The sequence below is a fragment of the Fistularia commersonii genome, chromosome 27 (assembly GCF_037954325.1).
Source record: "Fistularia commersonii isolate RoL2024-O1a breed Wild chromosome 27, RoL_Fcom_v1.0, whole genome shotgun sequence".
Taxonomy (NCBI): domain Eukaryota; kingdom Metazoa; phylum Chordata; class Actinopteri; order Syngnathiformes; family Fistulariidae; genus Fistularia; species Fistularia commersonii.
The window spans coordinates 3,974,306-3,992,796 of record NC_141310.1 but is presented as its reverse complement, the minus strand read 5'-3'; the positions used below and the strand labels follow the sequence as shown (position 1 = coordinate 3,992,796).

Sequence of the window (18,491 nt, the reverse complement as noted above, 5' to 3'; positions counted from 1 at the left end):
CCCAATGGCACTTCCACTTAGTCGCTATAATCGATTTTTCTTATTTACAGATTCATCCCACTGGTGCAGTCTAACCTCATGGTAGATAATGCAAAGATTTTTTTTATCAAAATTCTAATTTTTATGTCACAGTCGCTGCTAATTATATATTAATACTGTTTCTTTCCTTGAGTCTCTGCTTGTTATTTGTGGTTACACTTCCCTGGTCCTTAATATAAAACAAATCACATAACTCAAGGATTTGGATTGATAAGAAATAGAAATAAACTTGCTGAGTAATAAGAAGACAAATTATTATTCATATGTTCAAAAGAAAATGGAACATAGGGCTGAAAAAAAAGCCAAGCCTCACGATAACTCATACTAAGGATCTATGACAATATATAACCATATTTTGAGACTTACTAAGCCTCAAAAACAAATTGGATGGTTTGGATTGGATTTTTCAGCTGCTTTGTTGCTGTCACACAAACAAATGGAGCTCAAGTTCTCTCAGCTGCCTGACAGGTTTGGGGCAGGAAGTGGCCTCCCTGCACAATACTCGCTGTAAATTGTCATTTTACTTGACAAATCTATAAACTGGAAACAATCAGAGGATGTTGTAAAATAATCAAGCTTACATTATTAGTTTAGAGAATGATCTTTTATCTCATCTTCCCACATTGTTCATTGAACGGCAGTCATAGCAGATATTGTTCAATGCAATACATTAAACTGCTCAATGAAAACCAGAGCTGTATTTTAATCCACTCTTGGGTGCAGCCTCACATGTCTGTTGCTGACATCAAATTGTGTATTTTTCATTTTTATCCATTACATTACAACTGATTATTGTAGGACAGCCCGAGTGTGACTGGTGATATAGACATTGAATGTTTGTCAGGAAGCAGCGGCAAGTCATCATGTAAAACATGGATCAGGGAAGAGCCCGTTGAAAAAATACATTTATCAAGCCTATCTGCCTGAGCCGTTCCTCTGTTGTGAGAAATGACTACCTCATGTTTTCCAAATTGAAAACAAAAAAGCATAAGCAGTTGCACATAAAACAGAATTATGAATGAGGTGTTTGCAGTGATTCTGGAAAACGTCTCTTCTTATGTGCATCAGATTTAGGCCTAATTTGGACAATGCTCCATACACGGATTGTTCCATTGCGTGGACAACAGAACATAGGTAGGACAGTATCCCTCCAATACATGCAATGTCCAATACGGCGTGTTCCTCACAGTTGTAATCAGTGAGTTGATCACTCAACTTACAGCCGACATCTTGACTTGTCAAAACAAGAACCTTCAGGTGGAATTAATTAGGTTATCGATGACAGCATCGGGTTTATTGGAACCAGACCCGGGCCCTGTGGTTGTTGTGCAGGCTCCCGCATCGCTGACATCACTCGTTTCCAAAAATGGAAGGGAGTTATTGTTTTCACCTGTGTTGTGTCTTTGATAAGTCACAATGTCTGCTGTGAAAAGGGCCTGCAACATTGCTTTTGATTCATTATACAAATGAGCACTATGAGCAAGAATAAAAAAATTTAAAAAAAAAACGAGGTCCTGCGGTGATCAAGACTTTGTGCACAGAATTATGGACAGACAAATAAAGTAAAAGACAAAGTATTGTGTATTAAAGTATAACTTACATTAGGCTGCTGTGAGTCAAACTATCCTGCCTTCCAAAAGGTTAGACAACAATATGAGACTAAAGGTGTCCTCATTAACTAATGGGATCTAATTATTCTCCAGATCCCAGTGTGGTTTGGGGATCCCAAGGGTACCGGGTACACAGATTGAAGGGTCTCTCAAGAGGTTTCCCGAGATCCAGTTAAGTACATCTTCTTGCAATTAAAGCCAAATCATCACAAGACAATTTTGTCAAAACAAGTTGTTAAACTGAAAAGATTTTCACAATTTGGATATTGGGCTAAGCCAATGTTGTCAGCACTGTTTTTTTTTTACCATATCAGGGGCTAATCCGGGTCACTAGTTTCTCACACCTCTATTGTTAAAGCTTGGGGTAAGAAGACTGACTTCCTTTTGGTTTGCTGAAGTTGTTTAAAGAAAAAATCACATCTGGGCTATTACCTTTTCCTGCTATGTTTCATCAAATTGAACTTTTTCTTTTTGTTTTTAACGTTTGTTCATATTTTGCATTGACATGTAAACAGTTTCATGCTAGATGACTGTTTAGAGTCAAAAAAAGTGCATTTTCTTTTCTCTGAGCTCATTTAAATATTCTGACTTCTCAAAAAGATTGACATTTTCTTATAGCTTTTTTTAGTTAGAAGAAATACATACCATCTGAAGAATTTTTCATGTGGTCTTTATATCTTATCCACGAAATCAAGCAAGATCCAAATAGTCACAGCAGGATACAGGTGTACTTAAAAATGTTTATTAGTTTTAAAAAGACTTTAAAAACCAAGCACTTCCTCTTATAAAAGCACTTGCTAAAATGCAGCAAAAAGGGAATTGAATTCCCTGACACAGCGGCATAACTACAGTGGAGGGCAGTTCTACAGCTCTTGAGTCACAAGAAGAGGAAGGTTAAAGTCTTGGTGACACAAAGATCAGTGGTTATTGAATAAATGCTTTACAAACACACAGTAAAGATAAAACATAAAAAAAATCGACAAGCAGAATACAAAGAATACAACATTCATTTGAAATACAGGATAATACACAAAATGAGGACATAAATTATAATGACACATTTTAAATACGGGAATCTATGATAAATACTTTTCCTTTTATCAAAGCGCTAATAAGTGGATCCCATTTGGCCTCGCGTCATGCATCACTGCATAATATAATTTCAGTTTTCCAGAAATTATAGTAAATTACAACATAATGTTAGGCTCAGTGTAATTCCTATAAAAAATGCGAGATTTTTTTTTTTTTTTGAGGAAAAATCTGGTTCTATTCTAAAAACGTGGTAATCTGCTACAAGAGGTGAAACTTATGCTACAGTACCGCATCATTTAAAACACAAGCAGTGCAAATTTGTGTTCTGCAAGGTTACATCTTCTGTACAAACAACACACCAAATGAGGAGCAGTAAAATAAAACACGCTGAGCTTCACCTCCAATCTCACATTAATGAGGCTGACATAACAAACAAACTCTGGGCTCTAATGCTTACACAGAGACAATTATTACATGAATTTAAGTGTTATATAGCCCCTTTTAGGTTTACCAAAACACCAGCGGGTCACATTACCCTGACACATTTTACAGTGCTGCCAGTGTTTCCCATCACTTTCAATGTGACCGCCAGTAAGTTTGTTACAGTGCTTCAAAACCTTTCAATATGCCTACTGCCTGGGAGATTTAATGTGGCCAAGGTCTATGTGCAGGTCTCTATCAAAGTGAATCTTTGGTGTCGACACAAGTCTTGTAATTCTCATCTCAGTTGAGATTTCAAATGCCTTTTTCACTGTCAAGCAAAACGTTCACAGTTGACAATGAAGTTACTGCCTGACATCCGAATATTATTCCTTTGGATTAGTCGTGGACCTATTCCGATCAATCAGCTAAACCGCATTGCATATAGGTTAACACACACGCACACACACACACGATTGTCAGTGTATTATAGGAGATGAGCGAGGTATCGCTAATTCATGCTACTGAGTGTACTGGTAATTCCCAGAATAAAATGTGCAATTTGCACCAGAGACAAATAACACATTTTGTAAGTGCAAAAGAGAATGGCTCATTTGATTTTATTTAACCTTGTTGCAAATGTGATCTTTCACAAGAAGGCATACTCTGAAAGTGCAACAGAATTTGATTTAACACTCATTTTATGGTTAATTTTCAGTAAATTTGGCAATAGGTATAAATGAGCTTAGATTTTTGCCGGCACCAGTGACAACATGGTTTTTTTTTCTTTCAACCTAAAGGCAGAGAAAATCAGGTCTGTCTTGTGGTGGAATTAGCACATTATTATACCAACTTATGTAATAGCCCTCTGGGAGATGCAGATAGATAAATGTTTCGAAAACGTACAAATTAACTTTTCAAACCAAGAGGAGGATTTCAAATAAATCACACATAAAACATACTATGTTTTGCATAACTCAGTTGTGATATATTAAGAAATAGCAGCTTTTTCAAGCCAAGTTCCTGTTTACTTTAGAACCAAATTGGATGCCAAGCCAAAATGACTTTGTGGCCCAATGGGAGAGAGTAACAGAAAACATTAAAAACATTACAAATATTTCTTAATTGCTAGTAGATCATATTTTGATTCACATAGATTTACTCGGATCTAATTTTAGCCACTAAGCTCTATCTGTAATAAGTTTTGTTAACTTTCAAAAAGGGCTTGTTGACAAGTTTCTTCTCTGTGATCATGAGTGGCAAAAGATCTAAAAATAGTGTTGTCTTTGTCAAGAGTTCCACTTTTTAAATTGAACTGATATTGCACATTTATATGTTGGCATGTTATTACTTCAGTAGCAAACTTTTTTTTGGTATTTTGTACCGTATATTTAAATGAAACAATACCAGCAGTTTCAAAAACTGATACACACAACAATAAAGAACTACTTCCAAAAATCTCCTATTGATAATCATCCCCCTTCTATTCATTTTAAAAGGATTTACAAAGAAAATCTTGGAAGAGGGATTATTTTTGAACGTAAAACACAACTTAAAAAAACATTGATAGTTAGTCTTGGGGAGAATTTCAGTTCACAAGTCCCAGTAGCAGTATTGGAAAAGCGTTTAAGCAACAATATGAATAACGAAATGACCAGCATTTTAATCTGTAATGCAACATTATGTCAGCTCAGTGCGATACTTAGACTGGAAAAAACGTCCTTGGTTCCAGTGTTGCATTACTTCCCGTGGACACCTGAAAATACAATATACATCGAGCAACTTTTTGCGCATGGTTTTACAAAGCTATGCAGTATGCTCATCCCATCAACCCAACCGTAGGGTGATCTTTACTCTCCAGCCAATCAAGTCCACTTGAGTGTGGTGTCTCACTGCTCATCTGCTGAAACACAGGATCATTTGCCAGGTCCTCTGGACCAGTATTTTGATATTGCCCCTGCTGCTGACGGGGGTCAAATAGAAGGTTTGCATCGAGTGAATTAAGGTCATTCATGCTACCAGAGAGCTCCGATGTCATTCTGATTTCACAGGGGAAATCTGCCCCCACTGTACTTAGTTCTGACACCTGTTCCATCAGCTGACTGCCAGCACCAAGACTGTTTTCTGTTTGGAGGTCTTTAAAAGTGCTGTTGAAATCCAACTGCTGCTGTTGCGAACCCAAACCTTGCAGCATACACTCAGCCTGCTGCTGATTTCTAGAAGCTGATTGTCCTTGGCCATCACCTGCGGACAGGATGACTTGTTCATTAATAGCATTTTCAGTGAGGTAACTTGGTGTTTGAGACCTGCATGTGTTGGTACAGTCGGACGCCATCAGGTTGAGGTGCTCTGATTCGAGCATCTGCGTGAGGTTCATTCGTGCATTGTAGCTAGAGGGCAAACTGTTAATACCCACACCACGCACAGTGTCAACGTGGTCGCCATCCAGCTTGCTTAGGAGAACATCAGCGATATTTTTGCTGCTGCACTGCTGAACCTCTGTTTGCATCATTATGTTGAGGGGAACGGAGCGGCTCCGTTGAGCTATACTGCTCGGCCCAAGATTGCCCTGGCTGAAGATGTTTAGCACCTCAGGGGTCACCGGAGAGTTAAAAGGAGACACACATGAGCGGAGGATATTGGGAAGGGCGTTGTTTCCTGTGTTTCCACAAAAGTTCCTCTGATGTACTGCTGGGCTTACACTGCGGCATCGAAAAGTTCCAGTTGTAGCAGGAGTGTTGGTGGCTTTGTTATCCAGAGGTGCAGGCACCGCAAACCCCTCCTTGGTATTGTTTGCCATACTGGCTACCTGTTGCTGCACGGGCGAAATGGGAGTCAATCGGCCAAAATAGTTGTCATGGTGCCGTGGGTGAGGGATGGCAAAGGCGTGAGGCTTTTGAAAATGGTCCTCGGTCAGGCCCTGATAGCTGGGTACGATCCCCATCCCACTGGTTGACTTGTTTACGCCGCTGCTGTTGTAGCTGTTATTCATCCATTCCAGCCGGGTCTTATCTGGATGTGTGGCCATTGGCCTCTGCATGGGTTTGACAGGGCTGCTGGAAATTGTGCTGACGTCATGGAAACCAGTTATGCTGGAACTTATAGGTGTAAACGCAAAGGGGTTTCTGCACTCCACTGGGCTGGGAGGCACGGTGCTGCTGCAATTGGAGTGTGGAGTACCGACTGGGGTGTGACGGCTGCTCCCAAGAGCACTGTCAACCGGGGTTGTGGAAGCGATACGGGAGCAAGGGCTCTCTCGAGTCAGACTCGGGCCTCCTCCCATCATATCTGAGGTTGGCGTGGGTGTTGGTGTGTGAATTTGGTTGTTGCTGCTGTTGTTTGCCCTTTGATAGAAAGCATTCATAGTTTGATTGGCAGACATCATGCTGTCTGGTACCAGAGCTTGTCGGCCTTGCATTGGTACGCCGCTTCCGAACTCCTGAAGATTGCTGAGTTTAATCTGCTCCTCCATCTGAACAAGTTCTTCTACGATGCTGTCTTGAGTAACATCGTCATCAAAGGAAAAGTAGTCCATATCTGTCTGCACGGGGAGCTGGCTTGAAGATGTAGCTTGATCCAAAAACCCCAGGGGTTCAGAAACTTGCATGGAAGGGGTGTATGTTTGTGGCAGACCTCCTCCCATGCTTCCTACGGCAGAATGTGAAGGAGTTTGAACACTAGGTTTATTAGGCATGGCATGCACATTAAACACCTTGTGCCCCTGCAGTTGCTGCATTAATGGGTGACTGACAGAGGTGCTAGTTTCCATAACATTGGAGGTGTTTTTCTTCTGCATTGAGTCCTGTGTTTTGGCAACAGTGAAGAACCCACTGGCTCTGAAAGAGGAAGTGCATAGAGTTTGTACTTGAGTGGACAAAACAGAGCTCATTTTCGTCTCAACCTCGCCCGTGGCTGGTGCACTTTCAGGTCTAGCTGGAGCTCCTGGGCGCGGCACATTGCTTTCAGGGTTTCTGATTCCATATTGAAGGCTAGTGGTGACCTCTACTGGCTGCTGAGGCAAAAAGACCTTTTTGATTGGAGAGAGGCCTGGAGAGAGCCCTGAGCGTTTTCTGAAGGTCTTGGTTACACCACTGCTCTCTCCAAACGAAGACTCTCTGTTGTTAAATGTAGTCATTGGTCTAGTTTTCTGAGAGGAGAAAGTCGAGTGCAAAGGGCTTGTATTAATCGTATTGCTACCGCCGCCTTCAATAGGCCCCGCTCTACCGTTACTTGACGGTTTTCCTTCATTTTTAGAGGTTGACCTGTCCTCGTGGCTAAGGATGCCTTTAGTCTTCGGTATAGGCACACTGGCAGCCCTCTGAACAGCTCTTCCAGCTCTTTCCGACATTTCTCCATGAGTCAACATGAGACTGTTCGGATTTAGATTTTGGCTGTTCTTGTGTATAGCTTCGACTTCCATTTCAACATCCATGGTCTGGGTATTAGCCTCCTGCCCAAGCTGGGCCAATGGGGTCTGAAGTGGGACTGCAGGGCCACTCCTCATGCTTTGGCCGGAGTGGCTGTCCTCCATGGAACTGCTGATCCCTGCAGATGCCGGCCCCGGAGTGGTGTTTGTAAGGGAAGTGGTGGCAGTAGTACAGTTGGGTGCAAGCGATATGGCTGTCATCTTGACCAGACTGACTGGACTGACATGACACGTTGTCATCACAGTCTTAATGGGGCTGTTGGCAATGATCATTGTTGAGGGTGCACACAAAGCAACAGCTGTTGTGGCCACAGGCTTGGGCAGGATTTGTGCATAGCGGTGTCGGGCTGTTCGTTCCCCCACAGGACTCGATATAATATTCTGGGTGGGTTTGGGGCTTTGTTTCAGCGGCTGAACGGGCTGGGTCACCATTTGGAAGTTAATAGGCATCACTTTGCTCTCACCGACTCCCACCGGACAGGGAGACACCAGTGGAGCGCTTTGCTGTACCTGCATAGATGGAGGGTCAATCAGAGAGTGGAAAAACTCAATTTTAGATGCCTATGATTAGTTGGTTACATTATTTTTCCATTAGAGAGTAAACTTACATGATTACCTTGCACTTTTGACACTGAATTATACATTTTGAGCACAGAAAATGATATATAATACAACCATCATCACCTGAGTACAGTAAATCAAAATTACATGCATTTAAAATCCTGTTGCCCCTATTAAATCTATTATCAGCTATTTTTATTTTTGTTCTCTATATTTTGACTAATATAACTGTCACTGCATGTTATGCCCCAGGCAGACTATGCATCAATCCTGATATTTGTCATTTGTCTGGAACCACGAGCACACTGGGATTAAATTCAACAATTCATTAGTGGACATGCACTTATTCTGACAAAATATTGGAGCCATACTATCACTGAGGGATGGGCTGTTGAGCCTTGTTGTAGGATGGGCAAAAATTTTGTTTTTTTTTGCTTTGAGGGATGACCTTAGTATAAAGTGGGTTTTTTTTTTTTCAACTGTGTGTCCTATTACTGATAACAATTTGACCACAAAATAAGGTTAGGGATTTTGTTGAACTGTGGTCTAATTTATGTTGATAGTTTTTAATTTTAGGTGAAAGATACACATTCATTTATTTGTTTCAACCAACTATTTTTGCTAGTTATGTGAACAAGACTGCCTTAAATCCTCAATCTAGATTATTTTCCCGCATATGTGGTGCATGGATATTCACTGGTGATAGATGTAGATTGGATGCGTGTGGAATCCGGTTGTAAGAGATCAGTTTCAGACTTAATTCACATTTGAAAACAAAACTGTTTTGAGTGGATAACAGCCAGAGAGTCTGTCATCAAATACATATGGATCAGATGTTCTCTCTTCTAGCAGGCCAATTGTTGTTATGATGTGATTATATCTGAAACTGCAACCTTCATGGAACACTCGACCACAGAGCAAAACAGTAAAAATGCAATACAGGGCCTCTGGAAATTCTTCCAGAAGCAACTGGTTAAGTTTTCATTTTTAGTGAATGAACTGCAATTTATCACTGCTACTTGTATGTATGATATGTGGCCAAACCATTACTTTGTACAAATGTCTGAAGACATTTGTACATTTTCCGTGTGTCATTTTACATAACACATAACCAGAATATGTAAGAGATTCTTCTTCTTCTTTTGGCTTTTCCCTTCAGGGTTCGCCACAGCAAATCAACTTTCTCCATCTAACCCTAATCTCTGTATCCTCCTCTCTCACACCAACTACCTTCATATCCTAGAATATGTAAGAAATGATGAAAAAAAAGCAATTAGGTATCAGCAAATAATTAGAAATTGGGATCAAGACTTGTAATAAATAAATAAATCCAAAAAGTCTTTGTTAAATGATGTCTAATGATATTAGCCTGATTGTATTGTTTAAGACACTATAGACACTTTTTTAACACTATAAAGAAACAGCGAGGGGCATACAGCCAGGAAAAAGGAACGTTAATGTCCACAGTAAGAAATAAGGAGACGCTAAAATCTTTAGCAGGAGCCAGAAAGTCAAAGGGAGTTTGCGTTCATCTATGGCGTTCATCTATATCCACATAATAACACAACTAGGTAGATTTTAATTACTGCTTTCTCACCGTGATGGGGCTCGGGACAGCAGCAACCACGATGCCTATTGCTGGCTGAGGTGACGGGGGAATGGGGCTGACGCAAGGCACACTGTCATCCACCCTCTTGGTCTGACCCTCTCCAGGTGTAGGGGAGTGCAGCTTCTGCTCTTGTTGCTTCCTCTGGATCTTCCTCTGGAGCTGCTGCTTGGCGTCAACAGATGGCGAGGACAGGGTGGTTGCTTGCGGCTGGAAGGAGTGAGCCTCAATAGTAGGAACAAAAGCCGAGACAGTCTGTGGGGCCTGAACCTCTGAAAACAGGGAAAAGACACATCGATCATAATATGTAAAGTATAATTCTTCAGTTTAAAGAGGAGCAGTAAAAGGAAACTGACACCAGATGTCAGTGTTCACTTATTTGGCAGACCGGTACCTGTTGCTGTGCCGGTCATGATGGTGAGAGCCGCCAGTGACTTGTTGCCTATGTAGTGGCTGTCGATCAGGAAGCGAGCCAAATCTTCCACGGCGTCAAACTGCCGTTTTAGCACCTTTTGGGCCCACTCACACACCAGATCGCAAGCTGCAAATCGTACGTCTTCATTTATGCTATTGAGCTGGCCCGGGGATTCATCACCCTGGAGGTGAAACAAATAGGCGATGTGCTTAAAAAGATACGGTCATATTAAAGGGATTTGGGATAATTATGGAAAAAGATAATGTTTCGCTTACTCCTTCCCCCGTCTTGTGAAGATCGAGAGATGGTAAAGATGGAAGGTGAACAAAAGGCCTCTTTCGTAGTCCACTGTAGCAGTATGTAAACTGGTGTTAAGATATAAAATTGTGTAATTGCATTCAGTTATGTTTCTTCACAACAAAAACTCTGAGCTCTGTTACATATAATGATATTCAAGCATTTAGCTAATTTAAAGATATACAAATTTAATATACATTTACAGATATGAGGATGAATCTTTTATAGCATTCAACAGATTCTTATCATAATTATTTAAGATATTGCTATCTTGAGTAATTTTGATAATTATTATGTGATTCATTTATATATTGTCTTAAACAGTTTTTCTTGAACTTGTCTTTGACACGTCTGTTAGCTGTGAACTTTCTTAAATTAAGGATTTTCCACACAGGACACAGTGGACACAGTGTCTTGACCTCAACTTACATCATTTTTTTAAACTCAAATTAGCAAAGGTCAAGAAAGTAAATCCGGTTTTGTCCACAGAAAAGAATAATGTGTGTCACGAAGGTCACGATCTCTTTGATTTTCCCGAGCACGCCTGTACTATGCTACTGCTTCAGAGGCAGGCAGACTTTATTTCATTTCACATCTATATTTAGAGAGCTTATGAACTGCAGCAGCAGATGGTCAGTGATCAGAGACAGACCGCTACAATCCATTCCACTGAAGGATATTTTGATTTTCCTCTCATGCCAAGGCGACGCGCTTTCATGTTCGGAAAAACATTTTTCATCATTTTTCCAAAGTCTGCGGCACTCAGGGGGTGGTAGTTGAGATTGTCACAGAAGCTCCTGAAAAGACAAAAAAAAAAAAGATACTACATATGTCAAATTTTGGAGCAATATCAACACATCTGTAATATACTGTTGTAATTTTTAAACACACACACACAGACACACATACAGACACCAGACATTGTTACATCAGACATAAATAAAACTGAGGCACCGAGCTCTTGCTGTCCTGCCACACAGTAGTCATATCGTCTGAATACAACAAATAACTAATAAACGAACTAATAAAGGGGGTAATGACAAATAAAAGATGCCGCAAACAAAATACAGGCACAGCTGTTAACAAATTGAATAAATGGCAGTCCAAAGTAACACTTGACTTTTGATTTTAAAATAACATCAACAAGACAAGCTGCTTATATATGTAACATCCTTGTATAAGACCTCAATTAACCTTAGCCATTGTTTGGAGCGTCTCTTTCATATGCTGTTAAAATGACAAGTCTTTTGATGCTTTTTCTTTTTTTTTAATGACATGGGATGGATACTGGTATTTTGATGAAAAACGGCCGTAGTTAACTTTGATTTTCGTATTATGTGATTTCACACTTTTACGTTGCCAAGCTGGATTTGTCTTTTATTTGTTGTGAGTAAGAAACAACACAGTTCGGTCTGGAAAATATGCTATTACAAAACATTTCACAGAAATGAAATCATTCCATTATAAAAATGGCGACGATTAAATTTGCGGGAACTTTTTTTTAATTGTCTTCGAGTGAAGCACATTGCGTCCCCTTGAGGTCTTTTCACCTCCCTTTCCAAAAGGCGCCAATATATCTGGTGGCGGGGGGGGACACACTGTATTTAGCCAAATTAGAAAGACAGTTGCATAACACTGTCAGAGCATTTCAATGGCTGTCTCAGACTTTCCATTCTAATATTACCGACACATGCTGCTCTGTGATTCCCGAGCCTGCGGCGTCTATTTATAATGACGCTTTAGCCGGCAGCAGTTCAGAGGACAGTCAAACTCCAACGTTAGCAGCCACTATCTGAAACGTGATTCATTAATATTGAGATACAAGACGGTCACAATCTGATGATTTCAACGACCGAAACTTCATTCTTTTACAGGAAAATCTGAAACGCATGTAAACAACTCTTCCAGTCTGTCACCGTTCTGTTTACACCTACTTATATTCATCATAGACTTCCTGTTTGGGAAGCGAGGTCTCTGGGTATTCCTCTAAGTGATTGCGAATCCAGCTGAATGCGTGCATTTGCTGCGTGCGGCTTGACGACAGAGCGCTCTGGTCACTGAGGAGAGGACGAGAAATGAATTATTCACAAGAATTAATTCATTACTGTCCACAAACATTAAAAAAAGACTAACAGATTAGCTTCTTAGTGCTGTATGTATGTGTGTGAGTGGGGGGGGGGGGGGGGTGTGTGTGGAAACTCAACAGACTTGGGGATATTAAATAAGAAGTAAATGTGAGTAAAGGCTGGTAACATTTACTATTCATTGATGTGCATATCCATAGGATTATCAGACCGCTCAACAGAAAAGCAGCTTCCTCCTCACCTTTTATCGCTGCTGCTGACCGGCCCAGAAGGCAACTTCAGGTAGAGGTAGAGTTTTTCAATGTCTGAGAACTTCTCGACATCTTGCTGCGGAATAAAAGGACAAAAAAAGAAGGAGTTCTAATGAAACTGGACTTCTGATGAATTCACATACAGTAAGCAGATGTCATCTCTGCAGGACTCCCACAATTCCTAGGGTTGGGCTTCTTCCCGAGACAAATGTAGTCATTTCCTTGTTTTCTGTGCTTTGTAAATGTTCCTCTGGTCGAACGGTGCGAACTGTGTCGTACAGCGCATTACATCAAATTCAACAATTCATTAAAATTTACAATTTGGAATGATGTTTGTCTCTTGCCCCTCACTTGATGTTATTTTTTTATGCTTTCACGATAGGGGGGCTTTGATACAAAACAGCCTTTTAAAAGTAAAGCAGAAGGAAAACACTCCTAGAAGTCTCCCATCCCCCAGTGCTCAGATGATTTTCCCTGCCACCTCCACTTCCTGGTAGAAGAGAGACCTGATGGAGTGGGGAGAAGCTCCTGTCGCCTCAGAGACAGAGTCTAAATTAAGTCATTAAGGCAAGGAAGTGATCTAGTTCCCAACAGTGAAGTCGATTCTTAAAAATGTTTTTTAACGACACAGGTTCAAAAGGGCGGCTGATTGAGAATGGAGTGTGAAGAATCACTGGAAACCCACTGCTAGTAAGTCTGAACCTTTGCACGTCCCAATGCAAGGCGTGTATTAACATCCAGACACGACTTCATTCAAACATATTCCGGCTTATTGAATGGAGCCGGAGAAAACACAACCTCTGCAATCCATTCAAACACTGACTGACGTCACGAGTTTCACTGATGAATTGCAGCCGACAATCCGTTCCATCTGTGCATTACAAATGCAAAAGAAAGAAATGCTGTGGATCATTCAGTTGGATCTTCCTGCGTGACTCACGATCTGCTCTGCAGGCATGTTCATGTCAGTTATTGTCTCCTCAGCTAAACACCGTGAACTAAACTCTCCTGATGACCCGCCTGCAACTACTGACCCGGTTCTCCATGACAGGGGGACTTCACTCTGGCAGAGAGGGCCGCCTCGGTGTGGAGCCACCTTACTGACCGATAGATGTTCACATTTGACAAAAACAAACCGCGTCAAAGGATTGCTCCGTCCTGGTAAGTCTAAATAGATTTCATTCACGGTCTGTTGGAAAAACCTGACCGTCACTTCGGGAAGTTCGATGTGCACGAAGATTACCGCCCTACGGGAATCCCCGCCATCATCTTCAGTGTTGTTCTGATACTGTAATAAGTAAATTGAACTTCCTGAGATCAGCTCCTCTGGGGCCAAGTTAGCGGGTCAGCGTCAGTTTACATGGGAGCAGATACTTTGAAGGATGTACTCCGATTGGTTCCCCTTCTTCAACTCCCCTTGATTCACTGGTGGTTCCAAAACCACCTTAGTAACAAAACGCCAGCTGATGAGAGCATAAAACAGCATATTGGCACGACTGGCGATTGGTCACCACGACAACACATTTTCCAGCACTATGAACGATGGTAAATGTGTGTCTAAAAGTACAAACTAAAACCATGGAGCCACTTTGACCAACACACTGAAACATGCCAAGAAACACTCTGAAACGTGCCAAATGCTTGTTTTTGTTGTTTCCGGCAATGTTTCAAAATTATAGATCACGCACAGCAAGCAAAACTATTAAAATATATATGTATATATATATGTGTGTGTGTGTGTGTGTATATAGTAAGAAGTAAGATAGATATATATATATGTTCATAGTTTTGCTTGCTGTGCGTGATTTATAATATGTATATGTTTATAATAATTTGATTTATAATATTTTATTTTATTTATTATATATAATATTTTGATTTAAAATATATAGAGATATAAATATATAGATATGTATAACTGTATGTGAAAAAGGAACACTTAATTGAACCAAAGCTGCAGTTTTTGGTCTAAACCACCAAACCAACGTGTGTTTGTGCAGCAAGGAGCTGCTCGCTGTTTCTACAGCTCCATCTATAAAAACCCAAGGGGCCATATCTCAAAATGACGCCAGGAGCAAAATAAACCCGGAGGAATAATGAAGCGCAGTGGAGTTTCAGCTCATGAACCAACAATAACTTTCAGGAAATATCCTGTGACTTGTGTTACATTTGTGAGTCATTATTCAAAACTGCGATGCATCACCGAGTCAGGTCAGTACTCACCAGAATGTTTTCCACTTTGGACTGAACGGATTTGCTGAAACGAAAAGATAATAGTACAAATTAGTACGATGTGGGTGTAACATGAGTGCTCGTGTCTAAAGTGTATTTATTTATAAAGCAGAGGAATGTTTGGTATGAGACGACCCACCCCTCAGCATCTCACAGGTCATGTATCCCACCACCATGAACACATGCTGTCAAATGTAAAAAGACAGACGGTCGCGATGTTAACATTGTCTTGGCCAGTTTCTTCTGCCTGATTATTTATCACGTTAAATCAATCTGGGAAGGGGATGACAAGTATTATTCAATTTATTTTAGTACGACCACCACTTTGCATCCTATGATATATCTTAAAGCATGGAGACCTGTCTGACGCACACTGTACAGGAAAAAAGGAACAAATAATACAACTATTGTGACATCAAGAAATGATTGAATATTAAGGCCTAAACTGCGAGGCCGAATTAGCTACTTTGGCTTATTGTGCAGATACAAATCAACGCTGCGGAGTATAACGTGGCGTGGCTACCGTCTCCAGATTTACTTCTTAATCTGCTGGCAGGTCAGCCTGTTACCGACTGCCGGACAGAAGGTAGGTCACTTCTAAAGACTCTTCCTCGACAACACCGCCCAGGTCAGAGTCGGCTTCTAAGCCGCGACGAGAACAGTTCACTTTAATTCACTGTTACCGGGAGGCCGAGGATTTCCCCGAGCTGAGAGGCAGGCCTTCATTAAGCCTTTTGCAAGGCAGATTTGGCATTTACACCAAATTACACCTGAGGCCTGTTTTTACTGAGCCAGATTAGAAACAAACAAACACTTGAGACAGCTTACAAAAAGATCTGTTAAATCATCTTAGGTGTTTATCCAGGTGTAATTGAGTCAAAGAAGGGGAATTGAAAAAAAAAACCAAATACTCAGAGTACAGCTTTTCCTTCAGTCTCAATGAACTGACTCGCATCAGAAAAATAGGGCTCATTTTGGTCCAAATGTGACTAAAGACATTGTCTTCTTTCAGTATAATTTTAGGAAAAGGGGTTAAAAAGACTGAACAAAATATGCAAGAGACAGGACGTAAACGGAGACCAGAATTTGTTTATAACATATTGTTGTCAGCGGGAGCCATAAAATGTCATTGAACCAGAGAAAATCTAAAACGTGATTTAATGTTTTAGATTCTATTCATGCCAGGGACTTAAAATAACTATAGATTACTGTAAATTGAAACTTAGTACTTGGTATGATCCCATTTTTGTACACTAACTCAAAATCAAATTATCACATGAATAAATGGCTACTTTATCTCACAGCCTGTTGCAGGCTGTGATTGCTGGCTCTGATTATATCTGTGATTTGCTTTTGGTCGTCATGTCTTTTAGATCTCCTACACAAAGTGTAACTCACAAAAACTAATGGAAAAGCCTGTTTACTGCCTCTTGGGTTCCTAAATAAATCACTTTGATGATGCAAATAAAACTTCGTCCTTGCAGTTACATCATAAGTATTGCACTTATGGAGTAGCCAGGGTTTCAAGGCCAGTATTTATTATACATGAGAAATCGTATGAAACTCTGCCGTATAAAGTCAAGTTCATTCTTTCGCCTCGACAAAGCTGTGGGAATTAAATGACGATGAGGAAAACATCTTGTTAATTGAACAGATTGAATGTGACGTAATGTGACTGGAGAATATGAGAACAGTGTGTTTGCGACAAAGAGCAGGCTAAAAGGTCAGCATAAACAGCATAAACAAAAGCAGGGGATTTTCCCTTTACTCTGGTGTTTTACTGAGTGACGTGTTGAGAAGTCTGATATAATCAATTAAACTGTCAATTTTCCAGAAAACTGTTTGTGAAAAATCAGCATAGTAGTGCATGCACACAGACACACACACACAAATATGTTATATCACCCAGACGATATCTGACATTTACACATTATTATTGTGGAGGAATTATTCCTTTGCTTTGCCTCGGTAAAGTCCCCACATCCTGTTGTAAGCAAGTTCAACAGGTTGTGTTTAAAGAATGTCCTGGTGTGAATGGCTATTAAAATGCGTTACAATGAATTATACAATTCTTTTTATAAAATAACCGTTATTATCATCTTTGTAATAATTGTTCTTTATACACCATATTCCAGTGTTTACCTGCTGCGGTAGATCTCACCTACTCATAAAATCTCTTAAAGTAACATGCGCTGGTGATCCGTCAGGCCATGGAAGTAGTTTCTGTTGTGTCACAGAGTAATAATAATATTACATATTATAGTCCAATTGTTCATGTCATTATCTGACCCTAAAGTCGTTTTTGAGCCGCAACTGGAAATTTGTTGTCATTACGGATAATCTGCAGATTATTTTCCCAAGTAATTAGATTGTTCAATAAAATGTCCTTGACGTCATGTCCTAAGCCAAAGGTGGCAACTTTGAAAAGAAATGCGACTACGTACGGTGGGCAGGAATTGGAGAACTTGTAATTTGTCTCTTAAAACACCAAATAAACAGATTAATTGATCATCAGGGCTGTGAATTATTTAACGGTTGAAAAATTATGGATAGGTTGCGGGAGATGTAAGGTGTCGGTCAATATCGGCGCGACTGGCTTTGGGTGACCTGATGAGTCTCACGCACCCCTGAACCATAACTAATAACCAGAGGAGAAATTAACTTTTTCCATTAAAAACAACATCATGGGTGTTGTGAAGTGCACTTCTGAAGTATTTTCAATGAACAATGCCATTCATGCTTCTCCTTCCTTGCATTTAAAGTGGAACTTCACTGCCGACACAAATAATATTCTAAAAGGTGAGCATTGACAAACCAGGCACAAATCGTTCTGCATAAAAATCACAGTGCTGGTACTATGTAAGTGTCTAATAATAACAAGATAGAGATTTGAAAAACAAAACTGCACACCAAACCTGTAGTCAGTTGACTTTTGCGTGTTTCTTTTTCTATGGCTTTTTAGCAAAAAAGAAAAAAAAACAACAAAACAAAAACTAATAAATGACCACTTTGCTGTGTAAAATAAAAGTTTGCAAGTGTATTATGCAAACGCATAAATAACTATTATAGTAGATAGATACAGACAAATATGCCCCAAAACTCCACTGCATTTCAGAGACATTTTTAGTGTGTGTTCATCGGATGTTGAGGTAAACCTCTGCACCACTAAGTGTAGACCCCCCCCCTTGGAAAATAAAGTGCAAATCTAAATGACAAGTTACTTCGATCTCCCGTGGTATTTGGCATTTATCTCGTGAATGTAGGCTGCGGTTTCGCACCACGCAGCCTGGTATCCGAGCACCTCCTCACCAGATGGAGTTCTTGATCCTGAGCTGCAGAGCGCCGGCCTCTGCGCCCTGCACCCCGGGGAGCAGGCTGGGCAGCGTGCCCGCCCCGCGGTCCGGGAGATGCTGCTGGGGGTTCTCCTCGGCCATAATCCCCCCGGGTCGAGTCCGGATCGCAGGGGAGGCGTGGGAAAAGCTGGGTTAAAACAACGTGGACCGGCGGTTGCAGCGATG

At 40.6% G+C, this 18,491-nt stretch overlaps 1 protein-coding gene across 1 annotated transcript; it reads right to left on the bottom strand.

The window, feature by feature from the left end:
• Window positions 1-2,369: 2,369 nt before the first annotated feature.
• Window positions 2,370-18,432, bottom strand: LOC147217806 (DNA-binding protein RFX7-like). Its single transcript, XM_086174878.1, has 9 exons — window positions 18,283-18,432; window positions 14,965-14,998; window positions 12,732-12,817; window positions 12,341-12,463; window positions 11,087-11,203; window positions 10,385-10,469; window positions 10,089-10,290; window positions 9,686-9,966; window positions 2,370-8,037 (listed from the first exon to the last, which is right to left on the bottom strand). The coding sequence occupies exons 1-9, from the start codon at window positions 18,405-18,407 to the stop codon at window positions 4,921-4,923; spliced, it is 4,170 nt and encodes a 1,389-aa protein (XP_086031004.1). The 5' UTR covers window positions 18,408-18,432; the 3' UTR covers window positions 2,370-4,920.
• Window positions 18,433-18,491: the final 59 nt, after the last annotated feature.

Coding starts and splice junctions, on each gene's coding strand:
- LOC147217806 (XM_086174878.1), bottom strand. CDS start 18,407: ATGGCCGAGGAGAACCCCCAGCAGCATCTCCCGGACCGCGGGGCGGGC. Junction 10,470..11,086: donor GGCATGAGAGGAAAATCAAA/ATATCCTTCAGT, acceptor ACACCAGTTTAC/ATACTGCTACAGTGGACTAC. Junction 9,967..10,088: donor CATGACCGGCACAGCAACAG/GTACCGGTCTGC, acceptor CCCTGTTTTCAG/AGGTTCAGGCCCCACAGACT.